The sequence below is a fragment of the Protopterus annectens genome, chromosome 6.part0 (assembly GCF_019279795.1).
Source record: "Protopterus annectens isolate FY-2018-M chromosome 6.part0, PAN1.0, whole genome shotgun sequence".
Taxonomy (NCBI): domain Eukaryota; kingdom Metazoa; phylum Chordata; order Ceratodontiformes; family Protopteridae; genus Protopterus; species Protopterus annectens.
Genome location: NC_056737.1, coordinates 771,329,170 through 771,349,914, shown reverse-complemented (window position 1 = coordinate 771,349,914; position 20,745 = coordinate 771,329,170). Strand labels below are relative to the sequence as shown.

Genomic DNA, 20,745 nt, shown 5'->3' with positions numbered 1-20,745 from the left:
AGTTTGCTTCCTAGTAGAATACAAGGTGGGTTTCTTATTGCAGTCATCCTTTAAGGTCATTGAAGGCAAACATGCATAGGTGACCCAGCTCCACCTTGGAACTGACAGATGAACTCCAAAATGCACCCTATATTAATTATACATTAGAGGGATGGAAGGTTGATGATGGGTGGAAATCAGCAGTTAACACTTGTCTGCCCATCTTGGAGGTGGGTGATGGTATCATCCTGCCTTAAGGGCACCTTCATGGAAAAATCCAAGAAGTGCATTCCATAATGACAAGGGTTCAGAAGTGTGAGCTCAGTCAGTGAGTGAATACACTCCGGTTAAGCATCTCACGTGTGGAATCATAAGCCCACACTGCTAATCATTATAACAAGCGCTTGCAAGACAACTGGGAAGGGCATGCAGCAGCATAACAAATACCATGCCACCTATGGATGACAGCTTAACCAACACAAGAATCTTGACCCACAGCTTGGAAAAATATAAGGTTTACATATAAGGTATTTCCTACTAGCAAAGGTATTCATGGGATGACATGGCTTGTGAATCCCAGAGCAGGATATGGGAAAGTAAGGGTCAATGAACTGTTAGGAATGCTTCATAGTTAGGTGATAAGAACCCAAACAATAATACAAAGCTGTGAAATTTGACTAGTATAAGCAACAATTTTCCCTTGTACCTTAAGACAGTCACATCAAACTGCTACCATATTTTACACTCACAGATGATGTGCTTTGCTATTAGAATAGCAAAAGCAAGTTTTATGCTCAGACAGCATAATTTAATCTTCATATGAGGTATAACAGAATCCATCCATTCATTCACAACCTCTTTTTCTCATTTTTACACATGGGGTCAGGGTATCACTTCAATAGTGACAATCATCTAGAGCCAAGGTTTACACTGCTAGATGGCTAGCCCTGCTGCAGAAGTTCTTCCACACCACACACACACACTTATGGCAAATTTAGAGTGTCCAATCCAAAACTGGAATTATTTTTACATGAAAAAGAAAATTTTAACTATGAAGGCAAAGGGAAAACAACAGGTAAGAAAGATGACTTCAAACAGATGGAAAAGAATAGTTGTGTAAAATCTTACCATAACTATAGATATCCTTCTCTTCCATGTTGCAGTATTCTAGGTGTGAGATTTCATGCCCTCAGGAGACTCGTACATTGGCTCCTATACAAAAGCTTCAGCTTGGCTGTTGCAGTGTGCGTGGGATGTCACATGTAGGGCCATAAACCGGGGGCCTTAAATGTGATGTCTGCACACACAATCCTCAGAACTTGAACGCCAGCAGGCAGAGAAGAAGGCCCAGCAGGAGGAATGCCTGTTGTTTCTAGGTGTGTGACTTGGAGACCTACTGTAATGTAGGTAGTACAGGTAAGGAATAGGACCTGGGGGGGTTGGTGGGTGGGAAGAAATACTGCAACATGGAAGAGAAGGACATCTATGGTTATGGCAAGATTTTACACAACTATTCTATGTCCTTCTTTTCCTATGTTGCAGTATTCTAGGTGTGGGAGCGTACCACAGCTTATGCGGATGAGAGGGTGGTGGTAGATGAAGAGGGTTCTACCAGACCCTGCAGGATTGCCCTGGCGAATCCTGTCCTGGCTCTGGAAACTTGGTCCAGTTTGTAATGCTTGGTGAAAGTATGGATAGTGGCCCAAGTGGCTGCGTCCAAAATGGATGATGTGTCTAGGCCCTTCATGAAGGCCTTAGAGGTGGCCACAGCTCTAGTGGAATGAGCCTTGATTCCCTCTGGGGGTTCCTTTCCATGGTGGGAGTAGCAGAAGCAAATAGCTTTCCTAATCCAGCATGTTATGGTTTGCTTGGAGACTGTCTTGCCCAGGGCTCTGGGGTGGAAGGAGACAAAAAGCTGGTTAGTCTTCCTGATGGTCTTGGTCTTGTTCAGGTAAAACCCAAGTTGTCTGTACACGTCCAGGGAGTGCAGTATCCTCTCCCCTTCGTTAGAGGGTGAGGGGAAGAAAGTGGGTAGATGAATGGATTGGTTAAGAGATAGGTCATTGACCACCTTAGGCATAAAGGAGGGGTTGGTTCGCAGGGACACCGTCTTTGTGGAAGATGGTGTGGGGGGACAGGCCATTAAAGCCTGCAATTCTGACACTCTTCTGGCTGATGTAATGGCCACCAGCAGGACCATCTTCCATGTGCATATCTATAAGGAAGAAGGCCCAGCCAGTTCAAAGGGGTGCTGAGTTAATTTCTCTAAGATGTAGCTAAGGTCCCAAGGCAGGGGGATAGGTTTCCTAGGTGGTCTTGTGTGCAAAACCACTTTAAGGAAGAGCTTTACACCGAGCCTGGTAGGCAAGGGGGGTTCCAGGGGGCAGGCAAGCTGATATGGCAGAGAGGTGTACTTTTACAGAAGAATAAGAAAGCCCACTCTTTATCAATTGACACAGGTAGTTTAGAACCAGAGGAACCTCAGTGAAGCTGGGGTCCCTTCCCTTGTTCAGACACCATTTTGCAAACTTTCCCACTTAGCCAGCTAAGATTTTCTGGTGGTAGGTTTCTTTGCCTACTTTAGGACTGAAAGCACGTCCTCTGAGTAGTGGTGTCTGAAAGAGATTAAAAGTTTATCACCCACAGAGTCAGAGACAACATCTTTAAGTGTTGGTGTAGGAGAGTTCCTTTGCCTTGTGTCAGTAGGTCCACCTGGCAGGGTAACTTGAAGTGATTTCCCTTGGCTAGTTTGTGAAGTAGGGGGGAATCAGTGCTGCCTTGGCCAGTAGGGAGTCACTAACAAGATTTTTGGTTTGTCCTTCTGAATTTTCAGGAGAACTTTCTGAATCAGTGGGAATGGGGGGAAGGCATAAAGGAACTTCCCCAAGGGAAGCTGAAAGCGTCCACTCTCCATGCTAGATAGGAGTGGGGTTTTGAGCAGAAGTCCTGCAGTTGCCTGTTCTGGGGGGAGGCAAACAGGTCTATTTGTGGAGCACCTCATCGGTGGGCTATGTCTCAGAAGACCTCCCTGCTCAGCATCCATTCGTGCTGAGGTGAGGAGGTCCTGCACAAGAGATCTGCTTGGTGGTTGTCCTGTGAGGGGATGTAGGCCACTTGCAGGGCTAAGTTGAGACGAGAGGCTAAGTCCAATATCAGCAGGGATAATCTGCACAGCTGATAGGCCTTTGATCCTCCCTGCTTGTTGAGGTACCACATCACTGTAGTGCTGTAGGTGACAATTTGGAGCACCCCTGGAACCAGAAGGGGGGTGAAGGTCTTCAGAGCTAAGAAGACTGCTGTCATTTCCCTGATATTGATGTGTTTGGCTTGAAGAGAGGGATGCCACTTTTCCTGAATCCTGTAAGAGGCCAGAGTTGCTCCCCAACCTGAGTCTGAGGCATCTGTATGCATTACTTGGGTTGGTGTGGGTGGTTGTAGTGGGACCCCTGGGTTCAGTTGCACTTGCTGGCTCCACCAACTGATTTCTGTTTTCAGACAGGGAAGGAGGGGGATGGCCTGTTCTAGGGGATGAAGGTGTTGGGACCAGGTGTTCTTCAGGAATCACCGTAACTTGCGCATGTGCATTTTTGCTAGTGGTAGCATGGGGATGGTCACTGCCATTAAACCCAGGAAATGAAGAAATTGCCTAGCCGACACCTTTTGGGATAGTAGAGTTTCCTGGAAGTGGGAAGTCAAAGAAAGAACCTTGTCCTGTGGTAGAAAGGCCTTCGTTATATCTGTTCTGATTCTGCAGCCTAGGAAATTTTTTTTCCTGACTTGGGATCAGAGAGGATTGGGGTGACTGATGGTGAATCCTAGGTTCTGCAGAAGGGACATGATGAAATGTAGATCCTTCAATAAAGCATCCCTGGACTCTGCCAGTATCAGGATGTCATCCATATAAGGGTAAATCTTTGTACCTTCTGCAGAAGGCAATGGCTGGAGCCAGGCACTTTGCGAAGACTTGGGGGGCTGTGGATAAACCAAAGGGCAAGGCAGTAAATTGAAAATGAGAGGCAGGTCCAGAGAAACGCAGGAATTGTCTGTGGGAATTCCTGATGGGTATGTACAGGTAGGCCTCCTTTAGGTCCAGGGTGGCCATGAGGGCCTTGGCTGGAATGATGGGCAGCAGAGTGGGAAGAGAGAGCATTTTGAAAGATGGTACCTGAAGATGGAGGTTTAGGAAGGACAGGTCTAAGATGGGTCTCCAGGGGCCATCTTTTTTGGGGACCAGGAAGAAGCGGGAGTAAAACCCCTTCCCTTCCTGTCCTGGAGGGACAGGTTCTATGGTGCCTAGTTTTAAAAGGTCGGCCAGAACTTGCGGCATGAAATGGCCCTGGTTTTTGGGGATGAGAGGAATGTCTCTTCTGGGTGGCTTCTCTTTCCAGGATAGGAAGTACCCTTTCTGAATAATGTTTAAGACCCACTGGTCTAAAGTGATGGATTGTCAAAGGGGAAGACGGTGGGCAAGGCAGTCACGCATTACTGGGACCTCCTCTGTCCTGAAAGGGCTGTCTGGGTTGATGAGGTGGAGCAGAGGATCTGGAGTTGTTAGGTCTTCTAGCCCCTCTCCTGGACCTGGAAGAAGAGGAGGAGGGCTGAAAAGTACATCTCACAAAGGTGGCCTTAGCAGGGTAGGTTCTACAATACTTGCGGATGGGTGACACCAGCAGGTGCTTGATGTCCTGGAGTTCTTTGCTTTTTTGTTGTAGATTTTTAAAAAGGTCAGCAGATTGTTTGCTGAAAAGCACATTGAGGTCCAAAGGGGCGTCCAATATCTTAGACTTGAAATCCTCAGGGAGGTTCTGGAGTCTTAGCCATGAGTACCTCCTGAGGGCTGAAGAAGATGTTGCAGGCCTGGCGGATGCTTCTGCAGCATTGTAAGCTGCATATGATGGAATGTCTGGCTACCTGTTGTGCCAAGGAAAGTTTGTCTGAGATGTCCGTCTTGATGGGGCTGTCAGGCAAGGATGCTAGCATGAAGGAGACTTATGAGACCAAGTCTAATGCATACTTTGTCATGTGGGTCTGATAATTTATGGCTCTGAAAGCCGAAGAAGTGTATACCTTCTTCCCCATCCTATCCATGTACTTGCTGTCTTTGTCAGTGGGCAGTAGGGAGGCAGAAGGCAGCAGTCTAGATTGCTTATCTGCAGTGGTGACAATAACAGCTGGGTGCACCAAGGGCGGTTTGACCAGGAATTTTTGTCCCTCTGGTACTTTGTAGAAGCAGTCAGGATGTTTAGGGGCTGGAAGTCAGGAGGTTTGGAAGCAGTGTTGAAAGCATCCAAATAAGCAGGCAGAACAGGAGGAACTGCTGAAGGGGAGGGGGATTCCACTTGCAGCAGCTCAAAGTACCTTTTTTGGGTGTCAGTCATTTGGGACGTATCACATTTAAAGTAATCCTTCATCTTGTTGATGGTCTCACCAAAAGTAATGTCCTCAGGGCGAGAATCCCCTTCCAAAGATTCCTCATCAGGAAAGTAATATTCCTCGGGGGAGGCAATCTGGGAAACATAAGAAATGGACTCTTCTGAGGATGAGAAGGAAGAATCATGTTCTTCTTCTCTGACTTGAGGGGTCGTGCATGGGAGGAAAGAAGCAGAGGCAGGCTTACGGCTCAGAACAGGCAGGGTGGAGATGGCTGAGGCTGAAGGCCTGAGGGCTATAAAAGCCTGCATGAGAGAAGAAGTAAAGGCCTACCAATCCGGTGTGACTTCTGATGAGGTGGAGGTATGTTTAGTTTTTTGCTTCTTTTTGGCTGGGGAGGAAGCAGAGAGAGGCCTGGCATCGGGTTTGGACAGTAACATATCCGAAGTCTGGATCTCTGACAGAGGTACCACTGAAACTAGTTCCCCCTCGACATCGACAGTCGTCGATGTCTGGATAAGCTCCGCGGATGTGCCGGTCATCAGATGTAAAACGGCTTCCATGAGGGATGTCACTGCAGTTGATGTATCTGAGCGTGACTCAACCCCTAGAATAGCAGTTGGTGGTGCGTCGGGAAGCGTAGCGGCAGGCGAAGAAGGCCTAGGAACCTTGGTCTTCTTGCACGAGGGTTCAAGTGCGGCCTCCGATGTAGGATCCATCCTAAGGGCTAACCGCTTAAGGCACTGGTTCTCCAGGTAGAGGTTTAGCGCGGCTAGATGGCTATGCAAGGTCTTGAGCACAAACGATTGACAAATAGTGCAGTAGGAGTGGTCGTGCTCCTGGCCTAGGCAAAAAACACACCTGTCACGGGCTTCTTTATGTGGTATCTGGCACCCGCATTGGCACTTTCCCTTTTTCCCTGACATCAGCTAACGGCTACAACAACCAAGTGTTAGCAAGAACAATCGTCAAAAATCAGAAACTCAACGGGTTACTTATCTTAGGATACGACGTCTGTGGAGAAGCGATCATACAATGCGAATGTTGTCTGCGGCTGAAAAGTTCTGAGGATTGTGCTTGCAGACATCACATTTAAGGCCCCTGGTTTATGGCCCTACGTGTGATGTCCCATGCATACTGCAACAGCCAAGCTGAAGCTTTTGTATAGGAGCCGACGTATGAATCGCCTGAGGGCATGAAATCCCACACCTAGAATACTGCAACATAGGAATAGAAGGACATTAATAGCTGGACAAATTTCCTTTCCTTAGGCACTACTAGCATACTTGTCAAAAACAGAAATTGCAAGAGAAGTGGCATTCACAAGATAGATGTTTGCTTATTTTTACAGTGGGATAGTGCCATATGATATGCTCTAAATCTACACTACACTAACAGATACCCTGAAAAAGACTTCTGTATCAGTTTAAACATATAGCAGGAAGCAGTATACTTGTGTAGAAATGTTACCATAACAGTAGATGTCCTTCTCGTCACTGTTGCATTATTCTTTACATAAGAGATCTCCCGCCAAGGATAGTTCAATATCAGGCCACTATACCAAAGCCTTTAGGTCTTATAGGTGCCGTACATCACATGTATGCTACCTGCATACGGCATAAAGGTGATGTGTGGACACAAACACTCACAACTGAAAAGGTCCAGGAGGAACAGAATAAATGCAGGGATAAAAGAGAACATGTATGTCCAGAAGGAAAAGGGGAGAAGTAAAGGAATAAGGACCTCTCGACCAGGAAGACAAAAAAATACAGGGCAAGAGCTAGAACAGACGGAACTGTATTATGTCCTTCTATATCACTGTTGCAGTATCCTGAGTATTTTTGTTTGATAGTCACCTTTATACCCTACCCCTTAAGCAGGGAGCCTATGTGTGACATACAGCACCTATAAGACCTTAAGGCTTTGGGATAATGGCTGGAAATACGGCTATGTAAAGAATACTGCAACAATGATATGGAAGGACATCAACTAATACTAGATATATCCTAACAAAATAATGAAGATTTAATCAAGAGGCACAGCTGTTCCAGAGTTCTCACCTCAGTCCATTGTATAACCTGAACAGAAACTAAAATCCAAGACAATTAAGACAAGTTGGTCCTTTATACTCCCAAAGTGAGTTGCCATGTAGGAATTAAAGGCTAGAGGCTTTTCCAGAAAATAGCTGTAGGCAACCACAAAACTTTTTTTTTCAGCAAAGCACTGCCCATTGAATCAAGTTGTGACATGATCTGTCCTGCCTATGGGTTTTTGAATAATGTTCCTTTCAAAACACAGCTACTAAAAAAACAGCATGAAAATTAATAATCAATGAAGTACTATTGTGATATATTTCTGCACTTAAGCAGCTCTGCTAATACCAAACCTCCTTCTATTTTTCTTCTTAAATCCACATTAAAAATGTACCTAATTACTGATGATGCTAATATACAGGATATACACTACCCATCTCAGAAACACAAATGGCATGGGCATGGCTTGCCTTTTAACTACGACAACATTTTCCTCCTCACAAACAAACATCTGCAAAGCACGAGCCTGCTATCTGAGAAAGAATCATTTTGAAACATAGAGGTGAAACCTTTTAACCAGCACTGTGTTTTGGCCTTACTGTTCAAAATGTGAAAAAAAAAAAAAAATAAAGCATTAACAATGTAATCCTTTAAGGCCTAGCATAATTAAATATCTTGTAAGAAGAATGAAAAACTTGACTCAACCAAAAGAACTCAGATATTCTGGTCATACATTCATTAAAACCGTTTAAATTAATAATGATTTAAACAACAACAAAAAAACTGTTTAAAAGCAGTAATTACCTTGGTAAAGCCTTTTATTTCTGAACGCCACTGTTCTCCTTCCTGCAAAATAAAGTAATTTGTAAAACATTAGATGTGGACTTTCATGAATAATTTGTTTAAAAAATGCCTGCATTGCCCCATCCCAATTTTTTTTTTAAATAAAAGAAATAACTATCAATAAACATGAAACTTGTATTAGCTATACCACTGCTTCCTTACAGATATCCTTACAGATAATACATCTTAAGGTCCAGCGGGAAAGTTGAAGAACTTTAAACAGAAGCAGGAAACCATGTGATTAGGGTGACAGGTCAGCTAGTGTAAGCTAATAGCAGATTAATGACTCATACATCTCAACTTCTTGCTTACAGAATTAGAGAAAAAGTCAGGAGCAAAGGTCTAAAATCAGGGACACACTTTTTAAAAAAACTGATGACACTTATGGTTCAAATGCCCATTACTGTACGATGAAGGGGAGGATAGATAGAGGAAGAAAGTGAACATGTGAAGGAAATGAAGCGGGACAGATAAATAATTAAAAAAAATCAAAAAGAAGCAAATATTCCGGAAGAATTCCAGAAAAATTTAAAAAAGGTAAGCAATTTCCTTCTTAAGTAATGTAATTATATAACAGCAATAATCAGATTTCTGTTAGTGGGTATATCAGGATTTACACATGGTTCACTTTGCTTAATCACTTGGGCTTTGCCCTCATGATCAAACCACACCATTTATGAGTAAATCCTGATACACCCATGCATAGTCATATTACTGTTCACATATAGAAAGGTGTATTTAGAAGAAAAGATGGAAATTAAAAGCAAAGCTATATATGAAGGAATAACAACATTTATCTGGAGGAAAGAAGGTAAGACATGGATGGAAAACTGGAGGCCAGCTACATTACTGATTAAAAAGCATTTATGAGAATTTTGCAGAAGATGTTACAAGTAGTGATGGTGCAAATCTATAAGATGGGGAGCATATGGAATAAACTGATAACTGGTGAAGAAAATGCGAGTAATGATAAAAGAAGTGGATAATATAAAAATAGTGAAAGGAGGAGGAATGATGGTGTTGGGAGGTATAGCTAAAGGATTTGACATTGTGTGTCATGAGCAACTGTGGAAAATATTAGAAAATTATGGTATAGGGAAAAAGGCAGTAAAATTGCTAATATCGCTGTATATGAAAACAAAAGTAAAGCCATTTGGTAAATGGGTGGTTGAGAGAGAGAAAACAGTTAAGAGGTGTGTGAAGCAAGGATGCCCACTAAGCAGAGTAATTTCTGTATTAATAATAACTGTTACCGGAAACTGTATGTGTAAGTTAGAAGGAGAGAGCTGAGAAATAACAGAAGGTGTGAAAGTGCCAGTACTGCATATAGTGAGGACATGTAACAACATAATGAATATGTGAAAAACAGCATAAAATGTAAGATTATAGAATTTATAGAGAATACTGCCTAGCTGATGAGTACCAGTGTACATGCCTAGAAACAGGCTAATTATGCACACAGAGCAGCACATACGAAGGCATAATTTAAACTGCAACAAACCTATAGAATATAACTTCAAAACACTGTAAATATGTATATTAGGGTCTATATCTTATGAACGAATCTCACAAATTACGAATGCTCATAATATCGAATGTACCTGACCTCAAAGTGCTTTTTCTAAGATCGAGGTAGAGTGAAGAATGGGATATTTGTCCCTTCCTCACTGTAGTGCGATCTCAGAGTTGTAATACATATTTGGGGGGGTGCAGCCTCCCACAATAGGACGTTCGAAGTCAGGTACGTTCGATATTATGAGCGTTCGCAATTTGTGCGATTCGCTCATATGATATAGACCCTATATTACACTAAAACGTATACTTTATGTCTTCGTACTACCTTCTACAAATTACTTCCATACTTTTCTCTCCTTTCTTCCTGTAATTCAGCAAAATATACAAAATTCTGTGCTGTTCTAGTAGGCATTCCAGGATAAATGTTTTGCTCGCTCTGTGTATCAGGTTAATTTGCCTGCATGTTATTCTATCTCAGTATAATAGTTAGTTTGCATTGAAACTATTTATTGTTACACATTTAAAAAACACTGTCACTGCCAAACTAGCCCCATTATTGCTGACAAAATGTCTTTGGACCTGGCCACAGACCTGGGTTATGAACCAAATAAATAAATATGGAAAGGAGGTACAAGACATGAAAATTAACAAGGCAAAGGGCTCTGTTGAGGACAGAAACTTTACTCTTCTAGTAAAGAAAAATATGATAGGGTAAGAGATTTTTAAATGCTTTTTCTTGTCCCCTGTACCTGCTGACCATCTAGCTATCACTACTTCAATTTATTGCACATCACCAGGGGAAGATCTATTTGTTGCACAGCCATTATCCACAGAGCTAGGGGGGTGTTTTCCCTGTCTTAGTCTAATCTCTTCCTTTGGTGCTGTTAAAAAGAAAGAGGGGTAGCAGAAATGATATGCTAAAAAAATCTCAAAGGCTCTACAAAATATTATGATGTTCTTAAGACAGCTGTCAAGCAGTCAAGGTTTTCAGAAATACTGCTACATAAATTTCTACAAGAATCTTCCACAGAAGGAAAAGACAAAGATTTAGGCATGTTACTTTAATCAAATAGGTAAACCATTTTGTTTAGTAAAAAAGGAAAAATGTATACCTTAAGTCAAATAATTCATCAGCTATAAGGCATCTCCAAAACAGATTTCTACTAATGGAGATTTAAGAATAAGAGGAAGTGCTTTATCATCTTCATTAAACAACTCAGGATGTATATTTTTTATGATCAGAAATGGTCTGATCCAAGTCAGCTTAACAGCAAATAAAAGCAGCAGATACAAAAAACTGTCGGTGTTACCAGATTCATAAGGAGGGTTCAAACAAAGAAACCTCAATGGAGGAAGCTTTCTTAAAAGGCCATCCTTGTTTTACTTTAATAAATCAGAAATTCTACAGCAAAAGTAGATTATTATAAAGACTATTATATAATACTAGATTTGTGCTGACTGCTGAATCTAAAGACCCTTATATTAACCTACTCTTTAACATAATAGTTCAGTTTACAACACACTGTTATAATACAAGGCTTCATACAATACATCTGAAAAATTAAACTGCATGTATTTCTTTTCCATCTCACTAAGTATTCTTGGCAGTGCACTGAAAAACATTTACTTTGCTTTGTGATGAACACATAGGTCATGAAAAGGACTGATTAAAACAAGGAACTTTCAAGTCTATCAGATGCTCTGCATTACTACTAGCAACTTACTTACTGTTTCACTTCAATAGTTAAACACACAACACTTTATACAATGGTCTGAGCCCTGGCTCTGACTCTAAATGTTGCAGATGTCTGAGAATACTGGATACACCTGAAGTTATCTGTTAGTAGTCAATATTCTGAGTCTATGGAAAACAAAAAGAGTAAATGAATTCTATTTAGTTTGATGTGAAAGCCTTTACTACCAACATCCAATGAAAGAGGAGGGGAGGGAACACCAAAGTCAAATTAGCATAAGGGGGGTAGACAATTTCAGAGCTGCAGGGTGTATGGGTAAGAAAATTAGCTATTCTCAAAGAGTAGTCTATTTATGTGCTAGTAACTGTGCAAATCAACTTTCTCAAAAAAATCTTAAAATGCATTCTTTCCCATTAAACAAAATAGTATCCAGCTCCTCTCCACAATCCTCTGGCTCTTATGGCTCAACAGAACATTGCTTTTGTCCCTAACCCAGAACTTATAATATTCAAATCTTCTTCTTTCGGCTTTTTCCGGTTAGGGGTCGCCACAGCGGATCACCTGTCCACTCATGATTGGCAGTGGAGTTTTACGGTGGCGAGTTGCCAGCCCGGCGCCCAACCTTCCACAGAAGGCACACACACATGCACACACTCACACCTAGGGCCAATTTAGAGTGTCCAATAAGAATGATACCACAGTACCAACAACAAATAATTGACTTTCAACAATTGGCTTAGTTTCTGGTGTCTTTCCAAGGGGATCTAGTATATGTCTTCCTGGGATGGCATGGTTGACAGGCCTTGATGCTTTGCCAGAGATCGCCTCCACCTGTCACCCCTGGTGTTCCAGATCTTGGCCAAGGCTCTTGCCTCCCCCATTGTGCCTTTTTTAGACAAATCTTCCAACATAAAAGATCTGTCAAAAAGCAAATTGAAGGTCATGCTGCTCAATGCAAGGAGCCTTAACCTGAAAATGCACTATACATTGCAATGAAACAAGAAACTATGAGCTTTGAAAACCAAGAAATATGTTTTTCTCTCAGAGCAGTCTATACAGTGGCAAAGACTGTTCAAGTTAGCCTCTTAAAACATGACATAGTATTGCTTCTTAGTATTTCTTTAATTATTTACTTATTTATATTTGCTTACTGGGGTAGTTCACTAATCAATATTATATGATAATACATATATATATATATATATATATACATATACACACACACACACACATATATATATATATATATATATATATATATATATATATATATATATATATATGGATCCCTATCAGTTGATCGAGTTTTCAGAAACTCGAAATTCATATGGTCAACACCATATGATCAAGTTTTTGAAAACATGAAGGTTCTGAATGGAGACTGTGCTACAGTTCACATCAGAAAATTTACCTTTTTTCTCACTGTAGTACGATTTCGGAGTTGGTATATATAATTTGCAGGGGGTGTAGGAGCACAGACCCCACATGGGGGTGGGGTGCAGGGGAGGTTGCCGCCTGCAAAAATGTAAGAAAAGGTACATTTTTTTTTTTTTTTTTTTTTTGATGTTCGAGTTTTTGGAAACTTAATCAAATGGTGTTGACTGTATGAATTTCGAGTTTCTGAAAACTTGATCATCTGACATAGACCCAGATATACATACACTCACATATACACATATGATAGTTTGACTTACTAACTGCAAATAATTGGTGTTTTTAGTTTTTCACCTCTGCAGTGATTACATTTTCCTAATGCTGCTTCCAGTGTTACTACTATGTTAACTTCTGCTTATTTTGCTTTCATTTACCATAATTATGTTTTTTTTTCCTAATGCTGTTCCCAAGGCTAATATTGTGCTAGCTTTAGTTTATTTTGTTTTCCTTCATATTGACAAGCTTAATGCTGAAGGCTTACTAATAATGAAGAACTGTACTTCTTGCCTCCAACAGCTGGTAAGAGATTTATTTTCTTTTATTGACTGGTTTGTTTATTGTTACATTAGTGCAAAGCTGTTTACATCATTTTCTTAACTTGAAACAGTTAATATCCTCTGTTGAGCACCCCTGGAGCTAGTGCTCTTAGTATCTTACTTTTATAAGTTCTAATTATACTGGACTTGTTACCTCCAAATACACAACTAATAATTGTTTATGGCTACATCTCTACTAATCTGTTGCCTTCGTCCTGTGCACTGGGTAACAAAGTATCTTAATTTGTTTCCTTCACTTTCCAATTCCTGATCACCTTTCCTGATGTAAGCCAGTGCCAGTCTCTATTCCAGCTGATGTTAGGTATCCACTGTGAACTATTGCTGATACTAAATTAGCTACTAAACACACAATGTACCTGCTTTTTAAGAAAAAAATATAATACTAATACAGTTTCCTTACAAAGACCAAGTCAAAAGGGAACCAGATCATTTCTGGTCAAAAACAGAGCAGCAGAACTGTAAGCTATGTCTCACTCTATAAAGATTATAAATGAATGCTGGTCCACGAATCCCTATCCAGGTCTCTACTGGGCTAATGACCTCCAGGACACTCATAAGCCTAGCCGTGCAACCTAAATGTGACTCATAAATCTGATTTATATAGGGGTGATTTACTGACTGCCTCTGTCCATCACAGACATAACAGCCAGGATCAGGGGTAAATTTCCGATTACCCATCCAATGGTCCAAGTTGTGCTTAAACAGGGATGGGGAGCTTGTTACAGAGAATGGAAATTCTCTGAAAATACATGGGGAGATGTGGTATAACTCTTGATTTTTTTAATGCAGCTGAAAAAGACCTTATGGTTAACTTTGGCGTTGGTGGCTACTCTAAGTCCATAGCTGGCTTTGCAGCCCATGAAGATATGTCTAAGGATCTTATTTAATTATTTCATATGATTTCTCTAAAAGAGGAAGGTTTATTAAAAAAAAGTTATGAGCTTTTGAGCTTTTATATGGATTATTCATGTGGGAGCTCCATCATACAGGCCAACTTCTTAATTTATCACAATTCTTATGGTAGATAGAAATTACAAAACATACTATGAATCAGGGTTCCCATAATTTGTTTTATTACATCAATATGCTGAATTGAATTGTTTTCAGGTATGAGCTTTTATTTTATACTAAGAATCACACTTTCCACTTGTTACTTGAACAAAATTACTCTGGGTAAAAAAAATGTAAGAACTTCTTTGTATGGTATTGGAACATAACCAGTGGCAGAGGAAATGGACTCATCAGTACCTAAATACTGGCAATAATGTTGCTAATAACATCACAGGGCTAACGCAAGATCAGATTAATAACAGATATGAAAGGGGTGGCACAACATGTACACACAGTTCACATACAGAGACAACTATGAAGATGATTAAATTATGTACAAATGGAAACCATGCCTTACTGTAAGAAATGAGTTGCTGTTATTGAAAATAATATACTAAAACATAGATGCTCTAAAGAGATGAAGACAATTTTTAAATTAGACTGTTGACTATGCCAAGACTTTTAAAGAAATGACTTTCCAGCTTCCTAGGAGTATCCTTTTGGTACTGACAATACCAGAAAATGTGACTACACATTATTTAGATATTGAGGAACCCACTTTTTAGAAGTGAGGTTAATGGTCACACATCAAAAAAAATATTTTTCTGATGTAAAGCATCTCAAAACTATACGCATATCTGATGGGTGGAACAATTCCAGAAAGAGGTCATCATCTCTCTCTACTCTTCCCTCATTAGACCAATCATCGAGTATAATGTCCCATGTGGCATGTACCTCACTAGACACCTGCAACAGCTGGAGAGGCCACAGAAGTACTCACGAAGAGGATCGTAGGCATTAAACACATGTCCTATATGGACAGACTCAAAAGACTCCAGCTTTTCTCTGTCTCATATCGCCTACTTAGAGGCGATCTCTGCTTGACTTACAAACCCATGTCTGACCCAGCTCTGTTAGAAATGCTACATCTAAAGAAATCCCAATCCCTCTGCACCACATGCTCCAGAGACCTCAACATCATTACTACAATCAACAGAACATGCTGGAGGGACAGGTTCCTCACCCAGGGACTGCCCATGCTCTGGAATAGACTTCCCATATATGTCAAGCAGAGCACCTCACTGTCCCTCTTCAAGAGAAATCTTGATGAGTGGATGGGCAACAGAAAGTTCACCCCGGGGATCACTCCAGTGGATCTACTTGATAGAGGCACTGGGAACTAATGTTGGGCGGGACGACGCCAGGGCACTTCTATGGGCTAGGCTTGTAAAGGCTCCAGGGCCAATAGCCTAGTACACACGTATGAACCTATGTGTTGGAATACTCTGAAGTAACAGACATCCATGGGGTAATTCAATGCAAGATAATGTTTGGAAAAAGTACACTAGGATACCCTGTTACACTGAAATGATTAAACAAAGCTCCTTTCCTTCAGTAAACAAAGCATGAAGCTCTAGATTCTTTCAAGCAGAGGTGACTGAAATTATGTAATATAATTTTCGCAACAGAACACAAAACTGACATGACAAAAATATGTTTAATAAAGGGTGGGCAGGATTCTTAAGCAAGAGATACCTTACATGAATTCTAAGCAGAACTTAACCTGAGCAATAACTCAGGTCCTGACAGGCATATGGTATATGATATGCAAGCAATAATGACCAACAGGGTGCATGTTATTGTGTAAATAAGGAACACACAGGCATGTTCGGAGGCCTGTTGCTACAAGTGGAAGGCCCAACACCCCTGAAAGGGCATTACTGACACAATAACACACACTCTGTTTGGTATTACTGCACTTGGAGAAGGGGCTAAATGTTAAATTGTTTTGTATTTTTTTTTAATTATTATATGCATTTTTCAATACTCCTGATGTAAAACAGCTCCTTTACTAATATTTCATACTTGCTGTAGTATATTTACTGTTATTGATGGAAGTATTTTACATCCAAAATATTAGTTTATTTAATGTCTACACACACACACACACTTTGAAACGGTGTACATTTAAAACACAAACAATTAAACACAGTTAATAATGTCAGCCATTAAAAGTTTCATATCTGCATATCATTTAACTGTCCAGATTTTTATTTCATTTTTTTGGTATGGCCCTCGTAACATTTTTGTTTTGCTGAAAAATCATTGTATGATGAAGTCACTAAATAATGACTTGAGTTTAAGACTTCATTTCTTTTAGAAAATACATGCTAAACCAAATTCTGTTCTAGCAACTTTCTAATTTTATGAAAGCAATATTTAAAGTCTGTCCTTATTTTTGTGCCTTTGTTCCACCATTATACTTTATCCAGATTTTTTGAGCTAAGGATGAGAGGTATCTTCAGCCACTACTCGATCTCAATCTCTCACTCTCTCACACTCACTTTCATGCATAAAAGCACGCAAATACTCATATATGCAAACAGAAAAACACACACACACACACACACACACACACACACACACACACACACACACACATACACACACACACTTACTTCTATTTTTTTACTTTTTTTACACGATCTACTTATTTTAATTTTATGCACCAAAAGTGCTGCTTAGGAAGCATAAAATAATGGTGGCTATTAGCTTTCTTACAGTTCGAACTCCATGGCAGATTAACATGCTGTCATCAAGTGGTGGACCGTTTTTCAGCAGGCATTACCTGTACATTAACACTTTGCTGGAGAACGTTCATTCTCCGTTCAGAGTTGAATGCACAGTTTGTCCCTTCTCTAAACAAGAGCAGCAGAAAGTTTCATCATTGCAGAGGAACAATGAGGACTATAATCTTAACACAAAAAGAAGGCATACTCAGTTCACAGTGGGGCCAAGAGAACAGGTCTTGCTTATGTGAGAAGTTGAAACTCTCTGGCATGTCAGTTTGAAACTGAAAAAATGCAAACACGTACACGACTGAATATTTTATAATTTAAACAGATGCTGTTGTATTATTAATGCAGAAGAAGAAAATTAATGGCAGCCAAGATTTATCACCGTAGACGCTCAGAGACAAAATTAGAATAGACTTTAACAGCTTTGTTTTGATCTAATACACATCTTAAAAAGAATATAGTAAAACATTCTGAGGAGGCCATTACAATAAGACACCCATGAATATAAACTCACACTGCATAACAACTAAACCCACTAATGGAGAAGAAATGTTTAACTACCTATTATCCATAACTGTAGAATGACATTTTCAAAGTCTCAGCACTGTATTACACAAAAATTATAATCTGAAGAGAATATAAGCAGACAACGGACTACCAACTATAATGAATAGTGAAAAGTAGAGAGTATGCAAGTCCACTGGCAGAGTATAACACACACACACACACACACACACACACACACACACACACACACACACACACACACACACACACACACACACACACTCTGTGCTCTGGGCTGCCAAAAGGTCAACTAAGTAGATAATGTGAACATATAACAGCAGCCCTACCAGGTAAAGGTGAGACAATTTTACATGCTAATCCAACTTTGAGAAAATAACCTTTTCTTTTAATTTATTAATTTATGAACATGAATTCTGATATTAAGAAATAAGAAACACTGCTCATTTACTAAGGTGCTGAGGCACTATACAAGTTTAAAATACTAACAAACAGCAAGGAATTTGGAAATAAAAAGATAAACTCTGTGTGGTAACATTAAATACGTAATTTTCAAAAGTTACAAAAATAAAAATGGATTCCCCATGTGTCAGCTCTCTTAAAGAGATGTCACTTGTAACCTTTGGTAGAAGTCTTTAGTACTGCACACCCATATAACGGATGGCAGTTGACCACCCAGGAGCAGGTCAAACAGGCAAAAGATTGCCTGTTAGAATTTTTTATAGCAATCTTAAGAAAGCACATTTGTGTAAGTAAACTTACCATAACAGTAGATATTCATATGGATTGCTGCTGCAGTAGCCAAAGTTATATGGGACGTATACTGCCAATGATCGGACATCAAGCCAGCATGCAAAAGATTTAGGGCACCATCCACTTAACTGTATATTTAAGGAGAAAAGACAGCATGTTGGTATAAAAGTAGATGTATGGATGGCAAAATTAAGTGCTGCCGAAAAATACCAAGTTATGTGTGAGGAAAATGGAGGAAAAAGGAAGGATAAGTCACCCTGGCAAACAGATGAGGTAAAAAAAAAAATAGGCCTAAAAACAAAAACCTGACTAGAAAGTCAAATGGGGTTGGGAGGGAGAGTATTAATATTATAACAGTGACATAGTCAAGCATCTACTGCTATGATAAATTTACATACACAACTGTATATGTTTGTCATTGAATTACTGTCGCAGTAGCCTAAACTATATGGGGTATTTACCAAGCTTAGAGTCAGTCAGGAGGAAGAATGGTTATAGCCCAGGAGCACTTAGTGACCAGTCCTAGCAAAACCTGTTCTTGATTCGGAGAAGGAATTAGTATTACAATGCTTGGTGAATGTGTGTACAGATGATTTAAGATGCCTCCTCTAGAATACTTCAAGTCCATCCCTTTCCAAAAAGCCATAGCCTTGGTAGAATGGGCTTTTACCTTGAAGGGAAAGGAAGGCCCTTTCTGTGATAAGAACAAAAATGGACAGCAAGGGATAACTATTTGGGAATAGTCTGTTTTGACACTGGTTGTCCCTATTTCTTAAAGTCACAAGAAATAAATAAAAAGTTATGTCCTACCATAAATTGGCATCTGTGTTGTCTTCCTTCATTTATCCTCACAATAGGGTCTCGGATCTGACCCTCTTATCCGGTTTGGCCACATTCCACTGAGTTAGAACTGACTCTCAAGCTCGTCCCTCATAACCGCAATGCCCTTCACCCACCTAACTACCTCAGATCGAGTTTGCCAAATCCAGCCATGCCACATTCAGACATCGAGGATCGGCAGAAGAGGCTCAGACATAGGACATAACAGTCCTGAGATCATCCAGGTTCCTCAAGAAGAAGGGCAGGGGGATGGTTGGGTGTGAAAGTGATGATGAATGAAGGAAGACAACACAGATGCCAAGTTATGGTAAGACTTAACTTTTTAATCTGATGTTGTCTCCTTCATTCCTCCTCATGATAGGGTCAGAGTCCCCAGATACTTGAACCTTGGGTGACCCTCATTGAAGGATATGCCCGAACAACATCAAACCAAAGTAGGACCTGCTCCTGGAAATAATATCCAGTTTGTAATGCAACACAAATGTGTGATTACTAGACCATGAAGCTGCTGCACAAATGTCATCAATATAGGTTCTAGTACAGAAAGCCGAGGAAGTAGCCATAGCTCTAGTAGAATGTGGGCCTAGGTGGTTTAGACAACTCCAACCCTTTGGACAAAGAAATGAAAGAAATGCAGTTTGAAATCCATTTTGCCAAGGTAATTTTCCATGCCACTTGTCCAAGATTATTCGAAGAGAAAATTAAAAAAAGCTGATCAGACTTTCTGTACTGTATGGTCCTGTGTAGATATAAACAGAGCTGTCTATGAACATCAGAAGGTGAAAGACATACTCCCCTTTGTTAGAGAAACTGGGAAAGAACACTGGCAGTTGTATGGACTGATTGATATTGTTTTCTTTAGCTACTTTAGGCATAAAGGATGGATTAGTGCGCAAGGACACTCTATCTTTATGGAATAGAATCTAAGGAGGTTTAGAAGATAAAGCTTGAAGTTCAGAAATTCTCTTAGTGGAAGTCACAGCCACTAAAAGAACTGTTTTCCAGGACAGAAATTTCATGTCACAACTAGCCACTGGTTCAAAGGGGCCCTGTGTCAACACCTGCAGCACAAAAGTAAGGTCCCATGGGGGAGAAGGATCATTAATTGGGGGCCATGATAGGAACACACCCTTCATGAAGGATTTGCACAGTCTGAACATGATCAAAGTGTGTGTTTGACTTGCTACATGAAAATTAGATATAGCTAATTGTAACTTAATAGTGGAGAAGCTAGCACCCTCGTTGAAAAGGGTACTGAGAAACAGAAACAGGTCCTTAAAAGGGGTCAATGTTCCTGTTTGTGGCCCAAACAACAAATCTCTTCCACATACTATTGTAAACTTTCTTGGTGGAAGCTTTTTGTGATGCCAAAAGAATTTTTCAGACCTGGGACTGAAGTTTGGACTGTCTCATCAAGGTTGGAAGTGGAGAAACCAAGCAGTCAATTTCAGGGTTCAAAGATGTGGATGTTGCATCCCTGACAGGTGAGAAAGGAGGCCTTGAGTGGGCTCCAGTATTAAAGGAGGATATTTCAGATGAGACCAGAGAAAGGGGAACCACAACTGACGAAGAC

The 20,745-nt window shown here is 40.4% G+C and overlaps 1 protein-coding gene across 1 annotated transcript in view; it reads right to left on the bottom strand.

Moving 5' to 3' along the window:
• KIAA0586 (KIAA0586 ortholog) overlaps window positions 1-20,745 on the bottom strand; it is a 4,394,667-nt gene that overhangs the window by 2,672,989 nt on the left and 1,700,933 nt on the right. The window contains exon 9 of the mRNA XM_044074450.1: window positions 8,187-8,228. Coding sequence (XP_043930385.1) covers window positions 8,187-8,228 — 42 coding nt within the window. The remainder of the gene's footprint in view (window positions 1-8,186; window positions 8,229-20,745) is intronic.